The sequence below is a fragment of the Vipera berus genome (assembly GCF_964194415.1).
Source record: "Vipera berus genome assembly, chromosome: Z".
NCBI classification, from domain to species: Eukaryota; Metazoa; Chordata; class Lepidosauria; order Squamata; family Viperidae; genus Vipera; species Vipera berus.
In genome coordinates this window covers 114,529,649-114,556,951 of record NC_138205.1, presented here as the reverse complement: position 1 = coordinate 114,556,951, position 27,303 = coordinate 114,529,649, and the positions used below count along the sequence as shown (strand labels likewise).

At 39.6% G+C, this 27,303-nt stretch overlaps 1 protein-coding gene across 1 annotated transcript in view; it reads right to left on the bottom strand.

Moving 5' to 3' along the window:
• Positions 1-27,303, bottom strand: part of CCDC7 (coiled-coil domain containing 7) — a 317,972-nt gene that overhangs the window by 88,698 nt on the left and 201,971 nt on the right. Inside the window, 4 exon segments of the mRNA XM_081343017.1 lie at positions 370-480; positions 15,043-15,168; positions 18,056-18,173; positions 22,463-22,593. Coding sequence (XP_081199143.1) covers positions 370-480; positions 15,043-15,168; positions 18,056-18,173; positions 22,463-22,593 — 486 coding nt within the window.

Here is a 27,303-nt window from a genome sequence, read left to right as displayed (position 1 = left end):
AATTCATGTATTGATTAACTGAAAGATGAAACACAAGGAAAGTTTTAAGTAAGTTTTAAGTAAGTTTTAAGTAAGTTTTAATTATATTAAACTGAACTGATAACAAGCTAGGGAATTTTAAAAGAAATACTCAACAAGATTATATTAAATAACATGCAATTTGATATTTTCTCTGCGTAGAGAACAAGAATTTTATATACAGTACATGATAACTTGAAGAAGTTAACTACAACAATTTTGTTCAGTTTACAGATTGCCAAATAATATCAACAGAACCAAACAGATTTCAAGAAGAATGACCTCATATTTTAATTATAAATAAAACAAGAATTATCATATATATATATATATATATATAAAAATATATACCAGTGGTATTATCTGGTTCCATAGTCTGGGCTTCTTCTTGTAGTTCCAGATTTGATTCCAAATATTCCAATAAAAGCTTCTTCCATGCATGTAATTTATGCAATTTTATTTCTACAAAAAATAATGCTTTACAATTATTTTTGGAAAATTGTTTCATATATTTATATTCAAAATTTGCAATTAAAAACTTGATTTTTCACATATTTTATTATGCCTATTTATTAGTATCTGGTCAAATCAAGGCTGATTACAAGAAATAAAAAAAATGAAAACAATTTCAAAATGCCTTCCTCTATAACAGTGATGGCGAACCTTTTAGAGACCAAGTGCCCAAACTGCAACCCAAAACTAACACATGTATCGTTGGGTGCCGAGTGGGTGTGGCCCACTGGGTGGGCATGGCCCATTGGATGAGTGGACCTGCGGTGGTAACAGCAGACTGGGTGGGACTAAAAAGTTCGATCAATCAATTCCAACTTTGCGAGATCTTTTTTTCCCCACGAGAAGTTGAAATTGATTGATTGATTGAACCTTTTTTTTTGCCCATAGCTGCAGAGGCCTAAAGCAAAAAGGTTTTATAAAACCCAGCTGAAGGCCTAAGACTGGGGCAAAGGCGTGCGTGCCCATAGAGGGCTCTGTGTGCCACCTGTGGCACGCATGCCATAGGTTTGCCACTACAGCTCTATAACATCTATAAAGATTCCAGGTTATGATTGTCCCAAAGATGCTTCCACTGAACCACCAACCTTCACAGCAAAAACATTTTTTAAAAAAATCCATGCAACTAAAAAGAAAAAAAGATTAAAAAGATTAAAAAACAAACAAAGTAAATTTGCACTAGCATCCAGATGTTTTTTGTAATAATAAAACTTTTTTCAAAATCTTCCAAAAATTCCATAACAAGGAAGCCAATCAAAATTTAGTAGGTAAGCTGTTTCACAATATTGATGTCTAAGTACACATACATTAAATTCTTGTATGTCGGGACTCAAAGCATCCTCTCCACAGAGGATCTTACACTATAGGCTAAATTTAGCCCAGAGAAATAACATTAAAGATAAGTAAAACTGAACCCTATAGAGATCTATAAGGACCTGGGTCAGGAAAGTTATTGGTAAATAAAGGAGTGAATTCAGCCCACAAGTTACACTGCTGAAGTGGTCTGCTTCTATCAACAGCTAGGTTATCAAATTCTAGACCAAATGCAGCTTGGATCCTCTTCAAAAGTATCCCTGCATAGATGGTATTATAGTATTCCAATCATGTGGTAATAACAGCATGAATCTTGCAATTAGGACTTTCCAATCTCACAGAGCTCCAAGTGGCATACCAATCAAAACTGGGTCAAAGCTCTCCAAGCAGATGCCTCCATCTTCTGCTCAAGAAGGAGTCCAGGAGATCCACCCTCCCAACTAGTCGTATCTGAGAGGAAATATCACCCAATTCCAAATGAATGTAAAAAAACAGGTAAAAGTCAGCTATCTCTATTGGGGAAGAGAATAAGATACAAAAGGGGCAGATTGGAATATTTTATTCACTTGAAAGACTAATCTTATATTAATCCTGGGAAGTTTCAAGCAATGTTCATAAATTTTGGCTTCTACAACAATTTTATTTGCAATAGCTACACGTCAATTCTCTGCAACTACAAGAGTTATTTTTTGATATATTAAACCCTGATAAGAGAAGTAATGAAAGGCATCGCCCCACCAGTTTAAGAAATATTTTGAATAGAATAGAGCTGGAAGGGGCCTTGGAGGCCACCTAGTCCAGCTCCCTTCTCACGCAGGAGAACCTATACCATCTCAGACAAGTGACTGTCTAGCCTCTTTTTAAAAATCTCCAGTGATGGAACGCCCACGATTTCTGAAGGCAAGCTGTTCCACTGCTTAATTGTCCTCACTGTTAAGTTTCTCCTTAATTCCAGGTTGCTTCTCTCTTTGGTCAGTTTCCAACCATTGTTTCTCATCCTGCACTCTTGTGGTTTGGTGAATGTGACCCTCTCTTCTTGGTGGCAGCCCTTCAAATACTGGAATACTGCCATCATGTCTCCCCTATTTCTTCTTTTCTTTAGACTATCTAACCCAAGTCCTGCAGCCGTTCCTCGTACGTTTTAGTCTCCAAGCCTTTGATCATTTAGCTGCTCTTCTCTGATTTTTTTTTCCAAACTCTCAACATCTTTTTTGTGATATGGTGACCAAAATTGGCTGCAGTATTCCAGGTGTGGTCTTACTAGGGTTTCATAAAGTGGTACTAATGCCTAGTGTGATCTTGATTCTATGCCTCTGTTTATACAACCCAGGATTGTGTTAGCTTTTTTGGCTCTTGCTGCACACTGCTGGTCATGGTTAAGGACTCCAAGTTTCCTCTCAGAGTTACTGTTTTTAAGCCAGGTCTCACCGAATCTGTACTTGTACCTTTGATTTTTCCTGCCTAAATGTAAAACTTTGCTTTTCTTCACATTGAAACTCATTTTGTTGGATAGAGCCCATTGTTCAAGTTTGTCAAGATCTTTTTGGATCCTGAGTTTGTCTTCTGGGGTGTTGGCTACTCCTGTCAGTTTGGTGTCATCTACAAATTTGATGAGTTCCCCTTCAATTCCCTTATCTAATTCATTGATGTACTGGGTACTGGGCCTAGGACAGAACCTTGTGGTAACCTACTGCTTACTTTTCTCTATGTGGATGTAGTGCCATTGAGGACTACTCGTTGAGTACAGTTTGCCAGCCAACTACAGATCCATCTGGTGGGGTACTGCTTAAAATTCTTGTAATTCTATCCATTTCATTTCAATACATCTTGTTTAGAGCAGGGCTTTTCAAACTTTTCATAGATTGTACCACTTATAGGACATGACAATATTCGAGTATCACCAGTGCTTAGCAAGGTGTGAAATACTTGATGACTGAAAAAAGGGGTGGGATTTTGCATTTTACTGATTAGATTCATTTGTTATAGAAATGGCTAATTTTTATACTATCATGGAAAAGTTGAGGTACGATGTTAAGGCTTCAATGTATTGCAACAGAGGAAGTTGGAAGTCAATGCCTTTTCTTTTCTTTTCCCCTTCTTCCCCTCATTTTTCCCCTTATTCCTCCCCACTGTGTCCTACTATTTGCTTTTCTATTTTTGTATTTTATTCCATAATCTAATAAAATGTTATAAATAATAAAAAGGAAAAAAGTACGTTTTAATTTCTTTTTTAAAATATGTTTTAATTTTTTTTAACATAATCACCTTAATATTTGGTAAACAGCATGTTGTCTAGGTTTATATTTAAAAAACCATTAATAACAACTAGTTTCTATATTTATACAGTCCACATAATAGCTTTGCTTGATTTTCTCTTCTTCTAATATTTTCTTTGCCAACCTTGAATTAATACAATTCTTATTGTTTGGATAAATAATAATTAAATATAGACATTTTTCTAATATTTCTGCAAATAGTAACCACCTCAATATAAAGCTTCTTTTCTAACTGATCATCTTGATTGCCTTGTCATAAATCCTGTTTAGAAAATTCTTATTTAAATTTGTTTTCCCCACAATATTCAAAACATCCTCAGAATTAATTACACTTAAGTATTTAAATCTTTTCCCTCATATAGGCCATCTCAACACTTTTACGTTTCTCATATTTAAAAAAAAAACACAAAAAAGAGAAAAAGAAATTAGTATACTACTTAAAATACATATCCCTCTTAGACTAATGTACATTTTTTTCTCTTCTTTTCTCTTCCACTGAATCAAAGAGTCTTCCAATAGTCTTATGGATATTGTTGTAGGTGTCAGGACCCACCTCAACCCACATCTTAGGAAATAAGAACTCTTGGATGCAAGTTTAGTCCAAAAGGAAAATGTTTACTAGAATGGAATCGATTGTGGGAATACAAGACGGAATCTGACAAAAGTTACATTTCAATCCTATATAAACCATTCCCATTTCAGCCCCTCCCCTCATCCATTTGGTCAGGCTGTCGTCAGTTGCTAGGTGTCAGGTCCTTCCATGGGAAAAGGAACTCTCCTTGGTTTTATGGTTATTGCTTTCCTTTTCAGTTGTAAATGAAGATACAATCCAGACCTGTCTGTCCCCCCTCCCTTCCCCAGTAAAACATCCCCTGTTGTTTGAAAATCGCTTTAGTAACCATCCTCTCCCCCCCCCTCGGAGAGATGGCAGAATCCCCAGAAATAGCACGTTGTTCTACCTATACAATTATGAAATGTGATATAAATGGATTCTGACATTCGGCTCTCCTTTCAGAAAAAAGATGAGTCCATCTGTGGGGAAAGAAAACATATAAATGTTAGCCTGGTTTGTTTGGATATTCTGTATGAAACCTCTTAAGCAACTTAGGTGCTTTAACATGGAGTTTGTTAACCCACTCATTTTCTGAGGAGGGGAGGTGTTTCCATGCCACTAAATATTGTATCGTTCCATGGTGTTTTCTGGAATCTAAGATTTCTTTCACTTCAAAATGTTGTTCTCCTTCCACCATGATGGGGGGTGGTGGTGGTGGGATTTTTTCTCGTAGTGGTGATTGTTGTTCTCTCTTTAATAGACTGCAGTGGAAGGTTGGGTGTATTCGTCTAAGATTTTTGGGTAGTTCTAATTCAACTGTTACTGGGTTTATGATTCTTTTAATTGGAAAGGGTCCAATATATTTTGGTCCTAGTTTTTTACAGGGTTGGAGTGATTTCAGGTATTTTGTGGATAAATATACCATCTCTCCTACCCTAAATGGTGTGGGATCGGTTCTTTTTTTGTCTGCCTGTGTCTTGTATGCTTTTCTGGCATCTTCCAACGCTTTCCTAACGATTGGCCATGTATTTTGTAATTGAGCAATCCATTCCTTCAGATCAGGGATAACCGGTTCTTTTGGGGTTAGTTCTGGTATTGGGTTGAAACTCTGGCCTGTAGCTACTTGAAAAGGAGTGTAACCTGTGCTTGAGTGGACTGCATTATTATATGCTACTTCTGCAAAAGGCAGTAGGTCCGTCCAGTCGGACTGCTGAAAATTAATATAGCATCTCAGATATTGTTCAAGTATATTATTAAGTCTTTCAGAAGCTCCGTCTGTCTGAGGATGGTGACTAGATGACAGTCCTTGGGTGGTTCCTAAGAGGGATAAAAATTCTTTCCAAAATGCCGACGTAAATTGCACCCCTCTGTCAGATATGATGCGTTGTGGTACCCCGTGCAATCTGTAAATATGCTGTACAAAAAGTTTTGCTAATGCTTTTGCAGTCGGGATTTTTTGGCAAGGTATGAAATGTACTTGCTTAGAGAACAGATCTGTGACAGTCCAGACTACGGTGTTTCCATTACTTTCTGGCAGTTCTACGATAAAATCCATGGCTATTTCTTTCCATGGGGCTGAGGGGTTTGCCACCGGTTGTAACAGACCTGGCCGTTTCCCTTGCAGTCTTTTGGCCATCGCGCAAATTTGACAGCTACCCACATAGCTTTCTATGTCCTTTTTCATAGATGGCCACCAAAATTGCCTTTTAGTTAAGTGTAAGGTTTTTACAAAGCCAAAGTGTCCTGCTGATTTTGTATCATGGCACAGTTGCATGAAATTGATTCTCTGTGTGGCAGGTATATATAGCTTCTCCCCCACCCACGGCAGTCCATCTTTAATTGTGCACACATGTTTATTTTTCTGGAACCATTCATCACTTTCCAAAGATTTCCTGAATTCTATTCCAATTTGGCTATCTACCTTCGGCTTCATTTTTTCTTGTGCCCTGGTGGTGACTGGTGCTGCGAGTTGTTGTTCCGGTACAAGTGGTTTAAAGTCAGTAACTCTTGTGCTGTTATATTGGGGCATGCGGGATAATGCATCTGCCAGGAAGTTCTTTCCCCCCGGTAAGTGTTTGAGAGTGAAATTGAATCAGTGAAAATGTTGGGACCAGCGGGCTTGCTTAGGAGTGAGCTTCCTGGGCGTTTTTAGTGCTTCCAAATTTTTGTGGTCTGTCCAGACCTGGAAAGGTATTTTATTTCCTTCTAAAAATTGGCGCCATGTTAGTAATGCCCACCTCAACGAGAATGCCTCTTTTTCCCATATTGGCCAGCGTTGTTTTGTTTCTGTGAGTTTTCTGGATGTGTATGCGCATGGTTGCAATGTCCCCCCATCATTTTTTTGTAATAGTACGGCTCCTACCGCTACATCACTCGCATCTGCCTGTATTACAAAAGGTTTGTCGGGATCTGGGTGTTTTAGGACAGGTTCAGCAGAAAAAAGTCTCTTTAGCCTCTCAAATGCTGCTTGACATTCCATTGACCATTTCAGAGGCTGGCTGGGTTTCACGGGTGACCCCCCCTTCGTTTTCAACAAATTTGTGAGGGGCATGGATATTTGGCCAAATGCGGGGATGAATTGGTGGTAGAAGTTTGCAAACCCCAGGAAACTTTGCAATTGCTTCCGTGTGCGGGGGGGGGGGGTGCCCACTCTAGTACTGCCCTGACCTTCTCAGGGTCCATTTCGATGCCCTCTGGAGATATGCGATATCCCAGGTAGTCGATTTTTTCCTGATGGAATTCACACTTCGATAATTTAGCATATAAGTGGGCAGCTCGCAACTTCTTCAGGACTGCTCTGACTAGTTTGATATGTTCCTCTTTGGTTTCTGTGAAGATAAGGATGTCATCGAGGTAAACCAGGACCCCCTTATATAGGTGCTATCTCAGCACGTCATTAATTAATTGCATAAAGACTGCGGGGGCCCCTTGCAGTCCGAATGGCAATACTTTGAATTGATAGCACCCCATTGGGCAGTTGAATGCAGTCTTCCATTCGTCTCCTTCCTTAATCCTAATACGGTAGTATGCTTCCCTCAGGTCTAGTTTGGTAAAAATCTTTCCTTTCGATAGGTGGGATAACATATCCTTCATTAGGGGAAGGGGGTACAGATTACATTCACTAATTGTGTTCAAATTTCTATAGTCCACAACCAAACGAAAGGACCCATCCTTCTTCTCCCTGAACAGAACCGGGGCGGCCACTTTGGGTTTGGCAGGCTCAATAAATCCTCTTTCTAAGTTTTTCTTTATGAATCTCTCCATTTCTGCCATTTCCCTTGGGCTCATGGCATACATCCTGGGTTTTGGGAGTTTTGCCCCAGGTTTGAATTCTATGGTGCAGTCTGTGGGGCGGTGGGGGGGAAGCTCATCTGCTCTTTCCTCACTGAAAACCTCAGCCAGGTCCCTGTATTCCTCCGGTATCTCTGGTAATCCCTTCTCTTTCCCCACTGCTGCTGTCTCCTCCCTCTGGGTTGGGGGGGGTGCTTTTGGAGTCTAAGTTCTTCTGCCCCCCCTTTGGGAAATTGAGTTCTGCTGTCCTCCAGTTTATCCCGGGGTTCCATTTCTTCAGCCATTCCAGTCCTAGGATCATTGGGCATTCCATGCCTGGGGCCACTATAAACGTTATGTCCTCCTCATGGGGCCCCAGTGATAGGTGGATTGGTGGCTAGTGGCTAGGGTGGCTGGTCCTCCCCCTGCTATTGTCCCATCTAATTGACTAAAAGAGATTGGTTGTTTTAGACTCCTCACTGGGATGCTCAATCTCTCCACCAGCATTGGGCTGATAAGGCAGCGGATGCACCCAGAGTCTATCAGAGCTTTTATTTTGGCTGCTTCAGGCATAGGGGAAGCTAATATAGTCACTGTCTTAAGTATGGGTGGAAGGGGTCCACTTACCAATGGTTCTCCCTCTGAGCTGTCTTCCGAGTTGTCCACCGTCCCTGCGGTGCAGGCCGGAGTCCAGTCCCAGTTCCTGGCAGGAATTGTGGACTCTACAGCCTCTGTCCCCTTCATGGAAGATTCTTTTGTGTTGCCTTGGGGCTTCCCCGGCTTCTTGGAGGATGATGCCTCTGGTTTTCGTGGGGGGGCTTTTGAACGACATTCTGCAGCACGGTGGCCCTCTCTCCCGCAGTTGAAGCAACTTGTTGATTTTTTGGCTGTGGCTGGTGGTTTTCCCCCTCGCGTCTTTGCTCGGGTGGCAGGCGGCCCCATGGTTTTCCTCTGCGGTGTCTCTTCAGTAGGTCTATTTCCACTTCCTCCGCCAGGATGTACCAGTCGTCGAGGTGGGGTGGGTCTCCTCGAGGCAGGCAAGCATCATACAGGTCGTAGTTCAGACCGTCTTTGAAGTGGCTAAGGAGGATGTCTTCTGGCCAGTTCAGCTTGCTGGCAATGGCTCGAAATTCTTGGGTATAATCAGCCACTGCTCGCCTGCCCTGCCTCACCGTTTTGATTCTCTCCCGGGCCTTATGGTCAGCCAAAGGATCCTCGAACCGTCGCCTCAAAGATGACATGAATCGGTTGAAGTCGTTGAGTTCTGGGGCGTTGGAGTCATGCAAGTTCACCACCCAGTCTGCAACCGTCCCGTCCAGGGCAGATTGCACAATTCGGATGCGTGTTTTGTCACTGGGGATGTCCCGTCCGTACTCTTCCATGTAGCTGAGGACTTGGGTTAGGAAAAATCCCAATCGTGATGGCTCCCCCTTGAATTTGACTTCCAGGGGCGGGAGTCTGGCTGGAGCGTTGTCTGCGCCGTGGCCGGTATTGCTCCTCATCCTGGTCCCCATCTGTGGTTCTGGGGGGGGTACTGCTGAGGCAGCAATTCCTGTTCCATTGGATGGCCCCGGGGTTTCAGGTGTTGGATCCCCTCCGTTACCTTTCCAGTTGCGTCCCCAGGTGCTGCCTCGGTTGCAATTCTCAGCTCTCTCCTCCCTCAGTGAACTCAGGGTTGCTTTCATCAGATCAATGGCCTTTTCCAGGATCCGCTCCTCCTCGCTGGCGTGCAGGGAACTCTCCATCTCTTGCCTCCATTCCGGTTGGTGGTTACTACGCCTCAGGGTTGTTTCTCCCGAAGCCTTTTCCCACTCACTTTTCCTTCCAACGCCCATCGACCACCGGGGTTTTCGGTCGTACTGCTCCACCGCTTCTTCCCCGGGGGAATATGCTGCTTCAGCTTCCCATTGTCTCTGGGATTCCATTTGGGGGAAGACTCCCCCTCCATGGGGCTTCCCTCCTCTCTTGCTTCGTCGCCAGACATTGTATTTGTTGCAAAGTCCCCTGGTAAGGTTTTCCCTTCCAGGTTGACTCTTAAAGCGGATTCCGTCTACTGTCAGGACCCACCTCAATCCACATCTTAGGAAATAAGAACTCTTGGATGCAAGTTTAGTCCAAAAGGAAAATGTTTACTAGAATGGAATCGATTGTGGGAATACAAGACGGAATCTGACAAAAGTTACATTTCAATCCTATATAAACCATTCCCATTTCAGCCCCTCCCCTCATCCATTTGGTCAGGCTGTCGTCAGTTGCTAGGCGTCAGGTCCTTCCATGGGAAAAGGAACTCTCCTTGGTTTTATGGTTATTGCTTTCCTTTTCAGTTGTAAATGAAGATACAATCCAGACCTGTCTGTCCCCCCTCCCTTCCCCAGTAAAACATCCCCTGTTGTTTGAAAATCGCTTTAGTAACCATCCTCTCCCCCCCCCTCAGAGAGATGGCAGAATCCCCAGAAATAGCACGTTGTTCTACCTATACAATTATGAAATGTGATATAAATGGATTCTGACAGTAGGTACAAAAGGCAAATCAGATAAGATGCTTTTATAGGAAGGTTTCGCCCCTTCATATTCATTGAAAATCTTTTCCTTTCTTTCTCTCTTAATTTGTCTTATCAGTTTTTGTCTCTCAAGTTCTCATAGTTTATGTTTATGTTTATGTTTATTGGACTTATATACCGCCCTTGCCCGTAGGATTCAGGGCGGTTCACAAGGAATTTAAAATAACAATACAAATTACAAAAGCTAAGAGCAATTAAAATAATTAAATTTAGTCCTTGAATAAAATAAAACCCCTATTGAACTCCAATTAAAACCCAATTAAAATAAAATTACAATTAAAATTCTCAGTCCTGGCCAGAAAGCTCAAAGAGCCAGGTCTTCACGTCCCGGCGGAATGAACGAAGGTCAGGGGCAGTCCTGAGCTCTACGGGCATTGGCTTCCGGTTGCCCTCCGGGTGAGATTCAAGGTGCTGGTGATGACCTATAAAGCCCTAAATGGCGAGGGTCCGGGATATTTGAGGGAACACCTGCTGCCAGCATCAAGCTCCCGTCGTCCTGTGCGCTCCCACAGGGAGGCCCTTCTCAGGGTACTGCCGGCAAAAGATTGCCGGCGGGTAACACCCAGCGGGAGGGCCTTCTGTGATGCATGCCAGATCCGCGCATTCCTCCTCAATCAAGTCATGAACGAGGGGAGCCTTGTTAAGAACGGATCTGGCATTAAGATAGACCAGCCTAAGCTCAGGGACCTGATCACCCTTATCCCTGGGCAAAAGGGTGCTAACCAGAGGGTCGGAGTGCGCCACCGCTTGAAGACAGCGGGGGCGTGATCCCAGATGTTGATGCGGCCCTCCGTGCAACCACCTGCTGCCATTCCCTATCGTCGTGGGGATTTGAAACCCCACCCCAGCATACACAGAACCAGCAGCCTCCACTCCCAACCCCATCCCGCCGGAACCCCTAACAGGCCCAGACTGAGTGCCGGTTAATAATTCCCTCCCCACCCTACTATTCCTCCCCCTCCCTAACATTTTAAAATAACCAGCTAAAAATATATCAGGGGCCTCTTAATGCGTCTCCACCCGAGGCCCCTGTCTAAGCCCAACCACCTCTCGGGGTCCCAACAATTGGGCCCGTCATTAAGGGGAATGCAGGAAAAGGTGGCCAGTCGTACCCAGGAGGGAGAAACCCCCCTGAGGGCATACAAATCGGCTCCAAGATAACGCAGGCGAGCCATACGATAATAAAAGTGTCCACATAGGGCAAATATTAACAGTGGGTAATCCGATGATGTAGAATAATATATAGTTCTCCTGGCAGCTCTGTAATCCATTTTGTCAACTCTTTTTTCTTGTCCTCAGACTTATTTTGTGATAGAGTATAAGTTATCTTTTCCATGTCCAATATTTCCTGTAAGTTTTTTTCCACCTGGATTAAGTCACACTTCCTTCTATTGTTAAGTTCATCTTTAAACCAATTTCCTCTGGTTTATATTCAGTTGTCTGTTTTATCTGCTCACACTATTTTTATTTTCTGAGAGTTTTTTTGTTGTAAAGTTAAATTGGAGATGTATTCATTTATATTTTCAAAGTTATTTTTAATTTCCTCATGGTTTCAGATCATTGTTGTTTTAATTACTTGCAACACAGCATACATCTCCGCCTGGAAAGTGTTTGCTTTTTCTTGGTATATTCTTTCTGCAGATCTCTGGTTTTCCATGATAGTCAAAAATCAGGGTTTTCCTTTCTCTTCAGACAGCTTTAGAGTCACAGTTGAATAGGTATTTGAAATCCAGAAAGGTCCATTTTTTTCCCTAATGTTTATAGTTCTCAATTTTAGGTAGCACAAAATGTTTTCTTTTTTTGTCACAGTTGTTCTCTATTATTAAGACATTGAAGGTCACCAAAAAGAAGTTATCTTTTCCTGGGCTTTGCCAGTTCCTGTATTAGAGCAACTATTATTGTATACTTTCATCCTCCACTAGATGTCAGCAGCAGTTCATTTTTCAGTTGTCAAAATAAACATTTTTTTTTTACTGTTTTCATGATTTAAAAAGGAAATCTTAACAAATTTCAACAATTTCAAACTTATCCAGATTTAGGTCTAATATTCATTTCATGTCATATATTTCTGACCCCCTAAAAAGTTTAATTTGCCACTTCTGTCTGTAGGAGAGGGAAGGACAAAGAGGGAGGAAAGGAAGAAAGGAAAAAAAGGAAGGGACAATGGGAGAGGGAGGGAGAGAAATAGAGAGAGGGAGAGAGAGAGAGGGAGAGAGAGAAGGAGAAAGAAATAGGGAGAGAAAGAGAGGGAGAGAGAAAGAGAAAGAAATAGGGAGGGAAAGAGGGAGAGAGAAGGAAAAAGAAAGGGAGAGAAAAAAGAGGGAGAAGGAAAGAGAGAGGGAGAGAAAGAAAGAAAGGGAGAGAGAGAGAAAGAGGGAGAGAGAGACAAGGAGAAAAAAGAGGGAGGGAAATAGGAGAGAGAAAGGGAGAAAGAGAGGGAAAGAAAAATAGAGAGGGAGAGAAAGAGGGAGAGAGAGAGAAGGAGAAAGAAAGGGAGGGAAATGGAGAGAAAGGGAGAAATAGAGGGAAAGAGAAAAACAGGGAGAGAAAGAGGGAGAGGGAGAGAAAGGGAGAGAGAGAAAGAGGAAGAGGGAGGGGGGAGAGAGAGAGAAAGAGAAGGAGAGAGAGAAATTAAATTAGTAACATGATTGTTAAGTGAATCTGGTTTCCCCACTAACTTTGCTTGTCAGAAGGTTGCAAAAGGCGATCACATGACCCTGGAACAATGTGACCATCATAAATATGAATCGATTGCCAAGCATCTGAATGTAAATCACCCTGGGGATGCTGCAACGGTCATAAGTGTGAAAAATAGTCATGTCACTTTATTCAGTGCCGTTGTAACTTTGAACAGTCACTAAGTGAATCATTGTAAGTCAAGGACTACCTGTATCATTTTTTTTCCTTTTTTGGGGGGGGTCAAGTTTTTGACACCTTGCTGGGCGACGTGGTACTTGGACATTGCCTTGTCTTAAAAGTGATACAATGAATGAAAAGGTTGAAAAGTCCTGTTTCAGTATACCAGTACTATTTGGTTCAGAATATTTTTTTTCTTGTTTTCCGGCTCTAAAAACTGGATGCGTCTTATGGTCAGGTGCGTCTTATGGTCCGAAAAATACGGTAATTGTTTCTTTTTCTCAACATGCCGCCAATCGCAACATGCCCTGAGCCCCTCAGCTCCCGCCCCCAGTGCCGTGGAAGGCTGCATCACAGCTTCTCTTATCTCTCCCATTCTTTTCCTCACCAATGTCACAGTGTGGGACTGCAAGGAGTGAGACCCCCCCCATGCACACACATACACATACACACACAAACACACACACAAACATGTGCAAGGGTCTGGGAGCAGTGAGCTGAGAGTCATGCAGGGACCTTCAAGCACAGAAGCAAGGACAGGGGAGGGTAAAAATGGGAAGCCTCCTGCCTGGAGCATCAGGCAGTTTAAAAAAATAAACCTGCAAAGCACTCACAATGTGGCCCCCAGGGATGCTGGGCCCTGCACACTCACCACCACCTCCTATGCTTCTCTTCTTTCTGAGCGGTCAGCAGGGACGGTGGGCATTCGCCTCCTCTTCCTGTGCACGCACTCAGGGGGTGGGGCGGGGCACCCCCTCACTGGTCCTTTCCCTCCTCTTTTTATTTCCTTTCCTCTCTCCCCTTTCAGAAGTGCCAATCACTGGAGCCCGGCACTGGGCCCTGACAGCTCTGCAGAAGCATTAATCAACTTGTAGCCATGCACGCAAATCCTGGGGCTTCTACCAAGCCCCGACAGCCCTGCAGCTCCAGCTTCCTCTCCCTTGGGCTTCTGTGATGCTGCCGTCACTTCAGCTCATTCCTCTCCCCTCTGCTACCACTTCTCTAGGATGGTTGCGTATCACCAGCCAGGTGCCAAAGTACCACCGGTTGAAAAGCCCTGGTTTAGAGGAGTCTACATTATTTGTGTAATGGCAGAAAGTGAAGAGGAACTGAAGAGTGAAGAAGGAGAGTGCAAAACTTGGGTTGAAACTAAACATTAAGAAAACCAAGATCATGGCATCCGGCCCTCTCAATTCCTGGCAAATAGATGGGGAAGAAATGGAGGTAGTGACAGATTTGATTTTCCTGGGCTCCAAGATCACCGCAGATGGGGACTGTAGTCAAGAAATTAAAAGACGCTTGCTCCTCGGGAGGAAAGCCATGGCAAATCTAGACAGCACACTAAAAAGCAGAGACATCACCCTGTCAACAAAAGTGCGTATAGTCAAGGCTATGGTCTTCACAGTTGCAATGTATGGCAGTGAAAGTTGGACCATAAGAAAGGCTGAGCGCCAAAGAATTGAGGCCTTTGAACTCTGGTGCTGGAGAAGACTCCTGCGAGTCCCTTGGACTGCAAGGCGATCAAACCGGTCAGTCCTAGAGGAGATCAACCCTGACTGCTCTTTAGAAGGCCAGATCCTGAAGCTAAAACTCAAATACTTTGGCCACCTAATGAGAAGGAAGGACTCACTGGAGAAGAGCCTAATGCTGGGAAAGATCGAGGGCAATAGAAGAAGGGGACGACAGAGAATGAGGTGGCTGGATGGAGTTACTGAAGAAGTAGGCATGAGCTTAAATGGACTCCAGAAGATGGTAGAGGACAGGAAAGCCTGGAGGAATGTTGTCCATAGGGTCGCGATGGGTCGGACACGACTTCGCAACTAACAACAACAACACATTATTTGTGTTAGAGAGAAAAAATTACATTTGCTTAAATTGACTAAAACTCATACTACCAAGAATTGTGCTGACTCCTAAAAAGTAGAATGCCAAGTCACCTTGCAAGATGTAGTCCTTGTTATCTTATTAGGCTCTATCAACAATATAAGCAATTTTATCTGCAAAATATTTTGCAACCACTAGTAATGGCTTAAAGGAGGATCTTTATACCTACTCCTCTTTAAAAGGGAGCGGGCTTGTTAGATGATAATGTGAAGACCAAGTGGTATAGTGACTATCTGGCACATATTCCATACTGCTACCACTGAAAAAATGTGCAGGTGCCAATATATAGGCATCCACTTACCCTCAGATCGTCTCATTAAGGTTTCTTCTGAAGCACGATTTTCTATTTTTTCTATGTCATGTACAGTTGCCTCTAGTTCTACAGTTAAATGTCTTCTTTGATCATTTAGTTCTTGTATTTTATGTGCTAAAAATAATTTCAGACCAAATTAAAACAATATATATTCCGCAGTAACTACCTTAAGTATAATTGCATGCAATATTATCTAGCTATTTTATTCTAGATGCATTTATATAATACTTTCTGAATCCATACCTGATGTATACATTTCTAAGTAATCTGTATAACAGCCATAAATAGTAAATCAATCATTTATTCCTCATCCGTGAAAGCCTCTTAAATTAAATTTTAATATTCAAATTTTATATATGTACTATTACCAACAGAATGCATATTCTGATAAACACAGATATGTTTTCAAAACTCCAGTTTCCAAAATGATTAACATCATATCTTGAGTTCTCAAAAAATGAGCAGTAATCTTTGTAGGCATCCATATAAATAGTTCAAGATATTATCAGAAAAGATGTGAGATCTGTTTCCTTACTGTTCAGTTGTTTTGGGATAAGAAGCAAATAATCCTGCTATCCTACTAAAATTATTTTAAAATTATTTTATACTGCAATTAATAAGGAATTTGCTGCATTTTTGAGAAATCAAGTACTGATTTTATTATTCTGCAATATTTGGAATTATAGACTGTTTAGGGGTTGTAAACTGTGCCCAGTTTAGAAGTCCACTATGACAGTATCTCTCACAGATGACTAAGGCAGTATGTTCCACTATAGATAGCTTTATCAGAATTTTTTTATAATGTCCAGATAAAGACTACTTCCTTGTGATTTCAACCCATTATTTCTTGTGCTGTCTTCTGAAAACCTCTGAACAACTTAGCTCCACTTTTTTTGTAATGATACTTTGGCTACTTGAGGATAGCTATTATTCCTTTCTGCATTGTGATTTTTCCAAACTAAACAGATCCAACATGTATTAGATTTACATGTATTAGGAAATATACGCAATGAACTAATCTCAAAATTCATTATAGAAGATTTGAGGTATTTTTTTTTCCAAATTCAAAATGTTTAGACAAGGTAGTGACTAACTGATCATTGCCACAAAAGATAAGACATGGCAATTTTTGTATGCACTAAATCTAAAATAATTGCCAATTTTATAATACAGTCTTACCTGAGTTAAATACTACCACATACATAAAATTTGAATTATCAAAAATGGGAGATGGGCCATGAAATAAATGCTAATTCTATAATTTTCTGATTTCCAACAAGAGTTAAATATGGATTAGAAATAAAAACTATTAATATCGGACTTCCTGTTTGGTGGCCGATGGGACAACTGGGAAAAGCCGGCGCTCTGGCTTTCCAATCTGGTTTCTCTTTGCTCGGCGACCCTTAAAGGGTCGGAAAATTGCCCTTGAGGGGCAACGAAGAAGGAGGGAAACTTCAAGAGCTCAGATCAGGTGGCAACCGATCAGAACAGACTGCAGACCCCTCTGAAATGGTGGAGGAAAGGCTGCCGCGTGAGCCAAGGCAGCCCTAGTCGTCTCCAGCAAGAAGGGAAGCACTGAGGCTGGGTGAACCAGAATTTTCTTTCCTTCTCCTTGAGGATTATAAATGTTGAGCCCCTGATGGAAAAGGGGTGAAAAGTAAAGACCCCCAGAAGGACTAAACTTAAAAGCGGCAAGTAATTATAAAAAGGGGAAGTGCTCTTTTTTGTTTTTATTGGGTATTGTTGTAGATTGTGATGTTAAAGAAACTAACTTGATGTTGAACATGATAACAGCAGCACGGTTACTGGTGGGACAATATTGGAAGAAGGATAGTTTGCCCACTATAGAAGAATGGGTGTTTAAAGTTTCGAATCTTGCAGAAATATCTAAGATTTCTGCTTATTTGAAAGATCATTCACAGGAAAGATATATTTCAGTTTGGAGGAGATGGATAAATTATATTCAGAACAAATATGGGACTAAAAAGTTCCATTTAGCTTATGAGTAGATTTTAGTGGGATATTGTTATTGGTACTTTGTTTGTAGTTATGTTAAAGGGGAGTTAAAGCACATTATAAATTTGGTTAATTGTATATTATGCATAATTTTTATTTAGAATATGATTATTGTAACTATAATCCTGTATTTAGCTCTGGGAAGTGGGGGGTGGAAGTGGGCGGGTTTGGGGTGGGAGGGATTTTGGGATACATTGTAAAATGTTTTTGTAAAACTCTTTAATAAAAAAAAAGAAAAACTAACATATGTATGTAAGGAAAAAAAACTAATAAAATCTTTATTTAAAAAAAGCTATTAATATCTTATTTTTGAAATAATACCTGCTGCAACTAGTCTGTTAATTCAGTTTGCACTCACTGAATATTTTACTCTAATAATATAAATTTTCTTATTTCAGAAAACATCAAAACTGTGTTTCAAGTCTCTGTGCCTAGATTTCCATTATACATTATACATCTGTTCACCACCAGTTTTTATTTACATATCTGAGGCACTCTGATAACTTATATAAAAATGACAAAGCTTACAACTTTAAAAGCAGCAAAATTTGGCTATATTATTTGTAAGTATCGCCCACAAATGGTTGCTAACAGTTCTTGTTAGAGGATAGTTTTGTGCTGTTCATTTTATTGATTCTATGTAGTTAATGACAGAAAAAATAGACTTCTAAAGTTTTGATACTGTATAATGTAATCTTATGTTTTGTCACAGTCACCAGATTGGATTTGGCATTTTTATCCAGATATTGAGTGCCTTCCTGGGATAAGCAGAAGTTGATGTCGAATGTTAGAGCTAAGGGCAGGATGTTAGCTGTTCTGAGTAAAACAGCTTTTTGCAATTTTATTATTATTACTTTTAAAGGCTTTATGCTGCTTTAATCTTCTTGACTCTAAGCAGTTTACAGCAAAAAGACACAATGCAATACATCTGACACACAATTTTTATTTATAAACAATGAAAGTGTGGAAAACACTATATACATACCAATGACAGTACCTGGTTGACTAATTTTAAGTGTTTCAGCTTCTTGTAATTCTTTCTCCTTAGATTTCAGATTTTCTAACAAGTGTTGTTTCTTCTCAGATAGTGCGTGTAATTCTTCTTCTGAAAAAAACATTTTTTTTATAATGACCAACTGAAAAATAGTTTAAAATGTCCTCAATGCTCATGGTATTGTATAACAATAAAACAATTTTGATTTTTCTGTTTAAGGAAATATTAAAAAAAACTAAAGCAAAGCATAGAATGTGAAATGTATCATTACCTACCAAGATTCACAATAGATTATATATTACTTTATCAATGTATGTCCCGTAGAAAGCAAATAATAATATAACTGTTCAAAAAGAGAATACAGAAAAAACACTATCTGTATGTCTTTATAAGTTTATACATATATACACATATACATCTTGGAGAGCTGTAAATCATTTGGTTACCAGATTGCTAATTCTGGTAACCAAATGATTTAGAGCTCTCAAAGATAGAACTTGTTTTATTAAAATTCTAGCCTACTCACAGTTTTGAAATTATTTTATTTAGAATCATGCCATTTTCATGGCCAACATTGTTCTAATGTCACCAGTATCAGATAAAACTGTGAAGCAGATTTAACAGTGGAGAGTATGCATGAAAAAAAATGGAACAGAAGGAATTTCCCCCAAGGTGCAGGTACAATTGCCAAATAACAGTGCCACTGTCACTGCACTCTTAGACTAACCATACTTTATTTATTCAAATTTTATGAAACATCCAGTTGGCCAGATTTAAAATACAGCAGTTTTTCCCAGATTTCCCTTTTTTCAGTTCTGATCTGGAGTTACATTTTTGCAATAAATGTAGTTGATCTTTCAAATGGAATAGAGCCTTCATAAAGCATTTTTCCGGTTTCTGATCAAATCAGAAACACGCTTACTTTTGTAGACAAATTCATGAGTAGTTTTCCTAGATTGGTTTTATCTTTTTTCGCCTCATGGGTTATATTTTTCAGTGTTCCACCATGGTCATCATAGTGAATATTACTACTGACTTAAAGAGGGCTGTAAAGCACTATGAAGCAGTATATACAGTAAGTAAGTGCTATTGCTACTGCATATAAACCTATCATTACTTACATATATTAAAGCAAAGCAAAAAGAACATATGATAAATATATTCTCGATGGGCAGTCACATGTAGAGTAACTTTTTCTTTGGGAGAAATTATTAGAAGATGACTCTTAATGCAGAATTTCAACCCCAAGATGTAAAAGTCATCATTTTCAGTAAATGACTACCGTATTTTTCGGACCATAAGACGCACCGGACCATAAGACGCACCCAGTTTTTAGAGCAGGAAAACAAGGAAAAAAATTCTTTCTCCTTCTCTCTCTCTCCCTCTCTTTCTCTCTCTTTCTCTTTCTCTCCCTCCCTCTCCCATTGTCCCTTCCTTCCTTCCTTCCAGTCGCCATTAAATGGATTGGACTTCAGGCAATGCTGAGCGTTACTCGAAATACTTTACATGGGTTATTGTTTGAATTATCCTTCACTAATCCCGCAAGATGGGGTACCAGCAACTCTTTATTTTGCATCCCAGAGAAATTACGAGAGAGGATTGCAGCAGGGGTCTTGTAGAGACAAAAACTATGGCTGGGTCGCTAACATGTTTATAAGCAAGCATGGCTTGTGGTTTGTCACCATTGCAGATGTAACCTGAGAATTTTCACTTTGTCTGGAATTAAAGAAACAAAACAAAACCATGGATCCCTTTTTAAAGTTCACTTGGTTGACGGCTTCCTTCCATACTCTTTCCAGCAGAGAAAAGAACATGAAACTTAGCTAACTAGATTAGGGACAGTTTGGGAACTTTTTACCAGTCAGGCCCAACTTACTGAGGCTCATTTGTTTTGCTTGTCACTTAAAACAAACTTGTGGCTCCTTGTGATGTGCAGACTTCCTTCTCTCTGAATTGCAGTTCCAGATTGTTTACAGATGTTAAACGGGATCTCTTCTCAGAAATGCAGCTGGCCCTCTGTTTGCTTTCACTCGTTTTCCCACTGAAAATCTGAGCCACTCACCTTGCTGGTCTTTGTGCAATAGGAAATGGTCCGTGTGTGAAACGGAGTGAGGGAGATTGCCAGAAATGAGAATCGGCCGATCTCGCGCTCCTGCAAACTCCCTCACTCGGTTTCTGCTTCCCTTGCTACAAGAGAAAGCAGGCTGAAACGAGGCAGATTGCAGCAGCGCGAGATCAGCCGATTTGCATTCCTGGCAATCTGCCTCTTTCGGTTTCAGCCTGCTTTCTCTTGTAGCAAGGGAAGCTGAAACCGAGCGAGGGAGTTTGCAGGAGAGTGAGATCGGCGTTTCTCAGCACGTGCCAATTCGCGCTCCACTTGCAGAGGTTGGGGCTGGCCATACGGATCACCTTCGGACCATAAGACGCACCCTCGTTTTCCCCCCCACTTTTGGGGAAAAAAAGTGCGTCTTATGGTCCGAAAAATACGGTAAATAATGAGGTGATTAGATTTCAAGGTCAGTTTTAACCAATAATAAGTTCTGAAATTAATATAGATTTGAAGGTCTCTTTAGATGTCGCAAACTCTTGAAAATCCATTACAAATGATCCCTCTTTCCAATAGGGGAAAACAGTGAGATAATAACAATAGCAACATCATTGCTATCATCATCAATATCATTTCATTTGATTATGTATGCAGTTTGCAAAAGGGAACAAAAATTATTACGTGTGCTTGAAAAGATGTTTAATAGGAATCTAACTGAAGGAGTGTGAGAGGAATAGTGTGCAAAATTTGATTACAATATGAGTTTTTGCTGGATATAAGCTATACCAACCAGATTCTTGTTCTAACAAGAAATGGATGAATGTGAGAAAGTTAGTATATTGTACATTTTTTGATTTAAGGAAGTATATGATAAAGTGAAGAATGATAGAATCTTTGTACAAGTTTGTAATGGAAGACTGAATGCAGTAGGAGTGGTATAATTTGAAAGAAAAGCTTGTTAATTTATTTACTTACTTACTCATTTATATCCCTTCTTTATTGTTTTATAAATAAAACAAGATAGTGAACATACTGGATATTCTTCTCCTATTTTCCCCACAACAATAATCTTGTGAGGTAGATTGGTCTGAGAAGAGATTGACTAAAAATCTCCCTCCAGCTTTTATGTCTTTCAACAGGACTAGAACTCACAATTTCCTACTTTTTATCCAGATTTCTTAATTACTAGGCCAAACTGGCTCTTAGAATAATTAGCAAATGGTTCTACTCTGAATAGGGATAAAGGCAAGGATGTGCAATATCTCCTTAGCTATTTAATATATTTCTAGATAAGTATATAAGGAATCTTATTACATAAGGAAGCTTATTCCATCTAATAAGCTGGCATAAGCACATTTTATTGAATTGTTTTACAAATGTTCAGTTTTGCTACAGAACATATATTACCCTATACCAGGGGCAGGCAACCTCTGCTCTTTTATGACTCATGGACTTCAACTCCCAGAATTCCTGAGTCAGCATCTGACTCAGGAATTCTGGGAGTTGAAGTCCATGAGTCATAAAAGAGCCGAGGTTGCCTACCCTTGCCCTATACCCATATTTTTTATATATCTAATACATCCACATATTACATATATAGTTACAGAGTAACTAAAGAGAGGTGTTAAATCATATAAAACCAGACATATTGTTGGAAGCTAAAATCATAAGACCTTCTCTGATTTACTTTGGCGATGTTATGCATGCAAATTCATTGGAGAAGACTATGATTCTAGGAATGCTTAGTGGACAAAAAAGAAGTGGCAAACAAAGAATACTCAAACCTGATGCAAAGTTGAATATACAACAAGTGAAAAAAGCTGTGTTTGACAAAATACCTTAATATTGGCAACACTTGCCTATAAAATCACCAAGAGTCGGAAACAACTAAATAATTAAAACTAACAAAATATATCTTTCAACTAGCCTTGGTGGAGCAGTGGGCTAATGCCTCCTTAAGTAACACCAGCTGCCTGCAATTAGTGCAGGTTCGCATCCCACCAGGCTCAAGGTTGACTCAGCCTTCCATCCTTCCAAGGTAGGTAAAATGAGGACCCAGATTGTTGGGGGCAATAAGCTGACTTTGTAATAATGCCACTTGGGGGGGGGGGGAAGACCTAATAAGCAGGCATATACATAGAATGAAGGCTATTGCTAAGCACATTAGTTTGTGCTTAAATTGTAAGCCGCCCTGACTCTTCGGAGAAGGGCGGGATATAAATGGGATTTTTTAAAAAAATTGTACATCTTAAATTTCTCCACTCCTTTACATTACCTTTAGCAAGCATTTTACTTATTAAATTGAACATCTTTCTTACAAAATCTAAATAATCTGTTCTCTACTTGCCACAGGGTCTTCTAACAATAATTGTTTCTGAAGAGCTTTTTGGTATTTCGTGTATTTCTTGTATATCTTGTACAGTTGCTTCTAGATATTCAGTCAAAAGCCTATTTTTCACAATAAGGTCTTGCAGTTTATAATCTACAAAATAAATACAATGCAATTTATCTACTAAAGTTTAATACTAAAATTCTTAAACTATTATGTTAAATAAAATGCTACATCTCATTTATACTGTAGATAATCTATTTTATATAGTGTATATAGGTTATATGTATTATATATATCTGTATAATTGAATTTTAGAATACATACATATGTGTGTGTGTGTGTGTGTGTGTGTGTGTAAATTTTTGGATTGCTAACAAAGAATTAAAGGGATTGTTGTTGTTGTTGTTAGTTGTGAAGTCGTGTCCGACCCATCGCGACCCTATGGACAACGTTCCTCCAGGCTTTCCTGTCCTCTACCATCTTCTGGAGTCCATTTAAGCTCACGCCTACTGCTTCAGTAACTCCATCCAGCCACCTCATTCTCTGTCGTCCCCTTCTTCTATTGCCCTCAATCTTTCCCAGCATTAGGCTCTTCTCCAGTGAGTCCTTCCTTCTCATTAGGTGGCCAAAGTATTTGAGTTTTAGCTTCAGGATCTGGCCTTCTAAAGAGCAGTCAGGGTTGATCTCCTCTAGGACTGACCGGTTTGATCGCCTTGCAGTATATATGCAAATTATTCAAATTGCTAATAAAGAATTTTGGGAGGCTGAGATGATCATTTCGAACTCTTTATGTTCTCATCAGTCAGTCATACCCTTTATCTGAGATTCGAACCTGGGCTGATTATATATTAGGCAGTTGTTTTAACTTCCTGAGCCACAGGTTCTTTCTCTCTTTTATTAGCTAGAAGGCAAGGCAAATGTGTGTTAAGTAATTGTCAAGGCTTTTTGAATGCACCTTGCTAATTAACTCTTTCATTCCTGTTTTGGCCTGACTCAAGGCTTATCCACAGGATATAGTCAACTTATGACAGCTCATTATTTGTGCAAATTATTCAATATATATATATATATATATATATATATATATATATATATATATATATATATATATATATATATATATATATATATATATATATATATATATATATATATATATATATATATATATATATATATATATATATATATATATATATATATATATATATATATATATATATATATATATATACATACATATATATATATATCCCTTGCTTCCTAGCTAATAAAGAGAGAAAGAGGCTGTGGCCTAGGGGTTAAAACAACTGCCTTATATATAATTAGCCCAGTTTCGAATCTCACATAAAGAGATTCGACTGATGAGAACAAAATAAGTTCAAAATGGCCATATCAGCCTCCCTAATTCTTTATTAGCAATTTGAATAATTTACCCAAATAATGAACTGTCGTAAGTTATGACTATAGCCTATAACCCAAGTGCCAGTCAAAGAAGCCTTGACAGCTATCCTAAATAAATACAACCCCCCAAAACACATCCTACATCTGACCAACCACTGCCTATCTAACACATACTTCATCTACAATGGACAAAGATACAAACAAATGGAAGGAGCACCCATGGGATCACCCCTTTCACCTGTCATCGCAAACCTCTACATGGAACACTTTGAAACCCTCACTCTAGAAAAATCCAACCACAAACCCAAACTCTGGCTCAGATACGTAGATGACACCTTCGTAATCTGGCCACACGGCAAAGAAAAACTGGATGACTTCCTCACACACCTCAATAGCCTACACCCCAAAATACAATTCAACATGGAAACAGAAGCTAACAATCAACTTCCCTTCCTTGATGTCTTAGTCTACAAGAAATCCTACGGCTCCCTAGGACACACTATCTACCATAAAAAAACACACACTATCTGAACGCACTCTCACACCACCACCCAGCACAGATCAACTCCGTAGCCAAGACACTCATCTCCAGAACAAAACACCTAGCTGACGAACAACACCTAAAAACCGAACTACACACTCTCACTAATGTACTAACAGCCAATGGATTCCAAAGAAACACGATTACCAACTTAATCCAAAGAGAGACACCCACAAAAACCCAAGACAGAGAACAAGAAAATGGCAAAGCCCTCCTCCCATACTTAAAAGGGACCACAGACAGAATCAGCAAGGTCCTCCAAAAACACAACATCAAAACAGCATTCTACACAGACAGAAAAATATCCACCATCCTAAGAAAGCCCAAAGACATAATTGGGTTAGAAAACCAAGGAGTATACGAAATCCCATGCACCACCTGCCCCACCACATACATCGGACAGACCAACAGAAGAATAAGTGCACGCATTGAAGAGCACAAAAACTCACTCAGAAAGGGAGAACAAACTTCATCCCTGGTCCAACACTTTGAAGCCACGGGACATGAAATTGATTTTAAAAAAACCAAAACTATCGCCAAAATTGAACATTTTAACAACAGAATAATCAGAGAAGCCATTGAGATAGAAAAACGCCCCCACAGCATGAACAAACGAGATGATACCTCTCGCCTACCAGCCATTTGGAAACCCACCTTGATTGACAGACGAGTCCCAACTACCAAGAATGATACCAGACCCAAACTCATAACATCACATGACATCACCACCATACAACCATTCAAAAAGCAAATCCGAACCCACAATAACGAGGCACAACCACAAAACAGAAACCTAACTACAGCTGCAACATCAGCCACTTTAAACCCCTCCAAACCACACAATAAGCAAACTGACACCCACTATAAAAACATGGCACCACCACAAACACGAAGCCGAACAAAAGCAGCACAACTCACCAGCTCAGGTCTAAGCCTGGCAGCTGAGACCAGCCCATCCACTAAAAACACACCCCCACCCAATCAGAACACACCCACCATTCAAAACACACTCCCACCCAATCAGAACACACTTAATCCCCCACCCAATCAGAGCACACCTCCACCCACAGAACACACCCCCTCTGGCAGTTTAAAAAAGAGGAACCCCTATACTATTTCAGACAAATGGTTGCCCAATCTCTTCTTAAAAACCTCAGTACTAGAGCACCCACAACTTCTGGAAGCCAGTCATTCTATTGATTAATTGTTCTGTCAGAAAATATCTTTTTACTTCTAGGTTGCTTCTCTCCTGGATTAGTTTCTACTTATTGCATCTTGTCCTGCCTTCAGGTGCTTTGTAAATAGATTAACTCCCTCTTCTTTTTTTATACAAGTTTTATTGATATTTTAATATTTACATATACATGTATTTGTGAAGCAGTACGGTGGTTGGGTAGTCAAAGTAACAAATAACAAGTTGTAAATAGTTCAGGTTGTATCAACAAGGATTCCCTCTCAGATTCCCTTAGTTATCACATAGTCAAAATAGTCGTTAATACATTTCTAATTAACAGAATTAACAGAATTTTCAATATATTTTCACTAATACATATCAATATCCTGTTTTTAAATTTTATCTAATTGCAATGAAATACTCTAGAGTAGCCTATAATATAGAAAAGAAAGCTTAATTTTTTGTTAACCCACAATTCCCTATTTCAATAAAGAATAATTCTCTTGTCTACAAAACTTACATTGTTCATTATAAAACATTCTTAAGTTTTACCAGTAAAGTCTACTTTTCATCTTAACAAATCACCAATTATTAGAAATATATTTTTGTCTTGACAGTTCAACAATTATTATACTATAGTTCAAAATTATCTTCTAGCTTAATTTTGTTTTCCTTTAAAGCTCTAAAACCCAAATATAAAATCAGTTTATATATCTATCTATCATCTATCTATCTATCTATCTATCTATCTATCTATCTATCTATCTATCTATCTCTATCTATCTCTATTTATCTATCTATGATTCCCTTAGTCCATCAGAAGAGATTTTTTAAGCTCTGTCCTTAAATCTAACTCTCGCCTTCCTTTTGTGCCAATCAAGCTTCCATCTTAGTGCCTTTAAATTCTTCAATGTGTCTCCCTTTCTTCCTCCACCTCTTATTTGAATCCGAGGAGACCATCCAAATGACAATTTTGCAAAGCAGGTGTCCCCTTTATAGTCATTGAAATATTGCTTTAATATCTCAGTTTTTGGTGTTTGAAGTAACATAATTGTCATTAATTCAGTCGGGTCTTTTTCTTTTTCCATTTCCATCTGGCTTAGGTAGAAAGTAGTAGCTGATTTTGTTATCGTTTGATTAGCTGAATCCTCAACGTACTGTATTTGAAGACCTTTGATGTCTTCGCTCTTAATGTTGCTTTCTTCAGGTGTTGCAAGTTTTGTAGTTGAAGTAAGAGTTTGGACTTCAAGGTTCTCTGTAGGCTGTATTTGTTGCTCTTTGAAGTCTCCTATTTTGGTGTTAGTTTCCACTTCTTCTATTTGTTCTTGCATTGTCAGTTCATCATTTAAGGTCAAAGTTTGATTTGATGGCTTTGTGTTGTCAGGTTTATCATGCAGTTTGGATTTAATTTGCTCAGTTATTGCCAAGATTGTGTCCAATATCAGTTTGTAATTAAGTGGTGGGATATAGTCATAGTGCTAGGTGTTCCCACCCTTATCTTTGAAGATAGTGTCAAGGACAGCTCTGTTATTCAATCAGCTCTCACAATAGGCAAAAGGTTTACTTGCTGTTCCATGTTTAGCCACAGAATGTCATCAATAGCATATAGAATAAGTTGTAAAGTTCTTTTTCCCCCAAATTAATATAAAGCTTTTGTATAATTAGTCCATTCTTTTTTCCTTAATTCACATCTTAAACAGAAAATAGGGTAGTAGATCCCCACCAAAATAGGAGCTTTTTA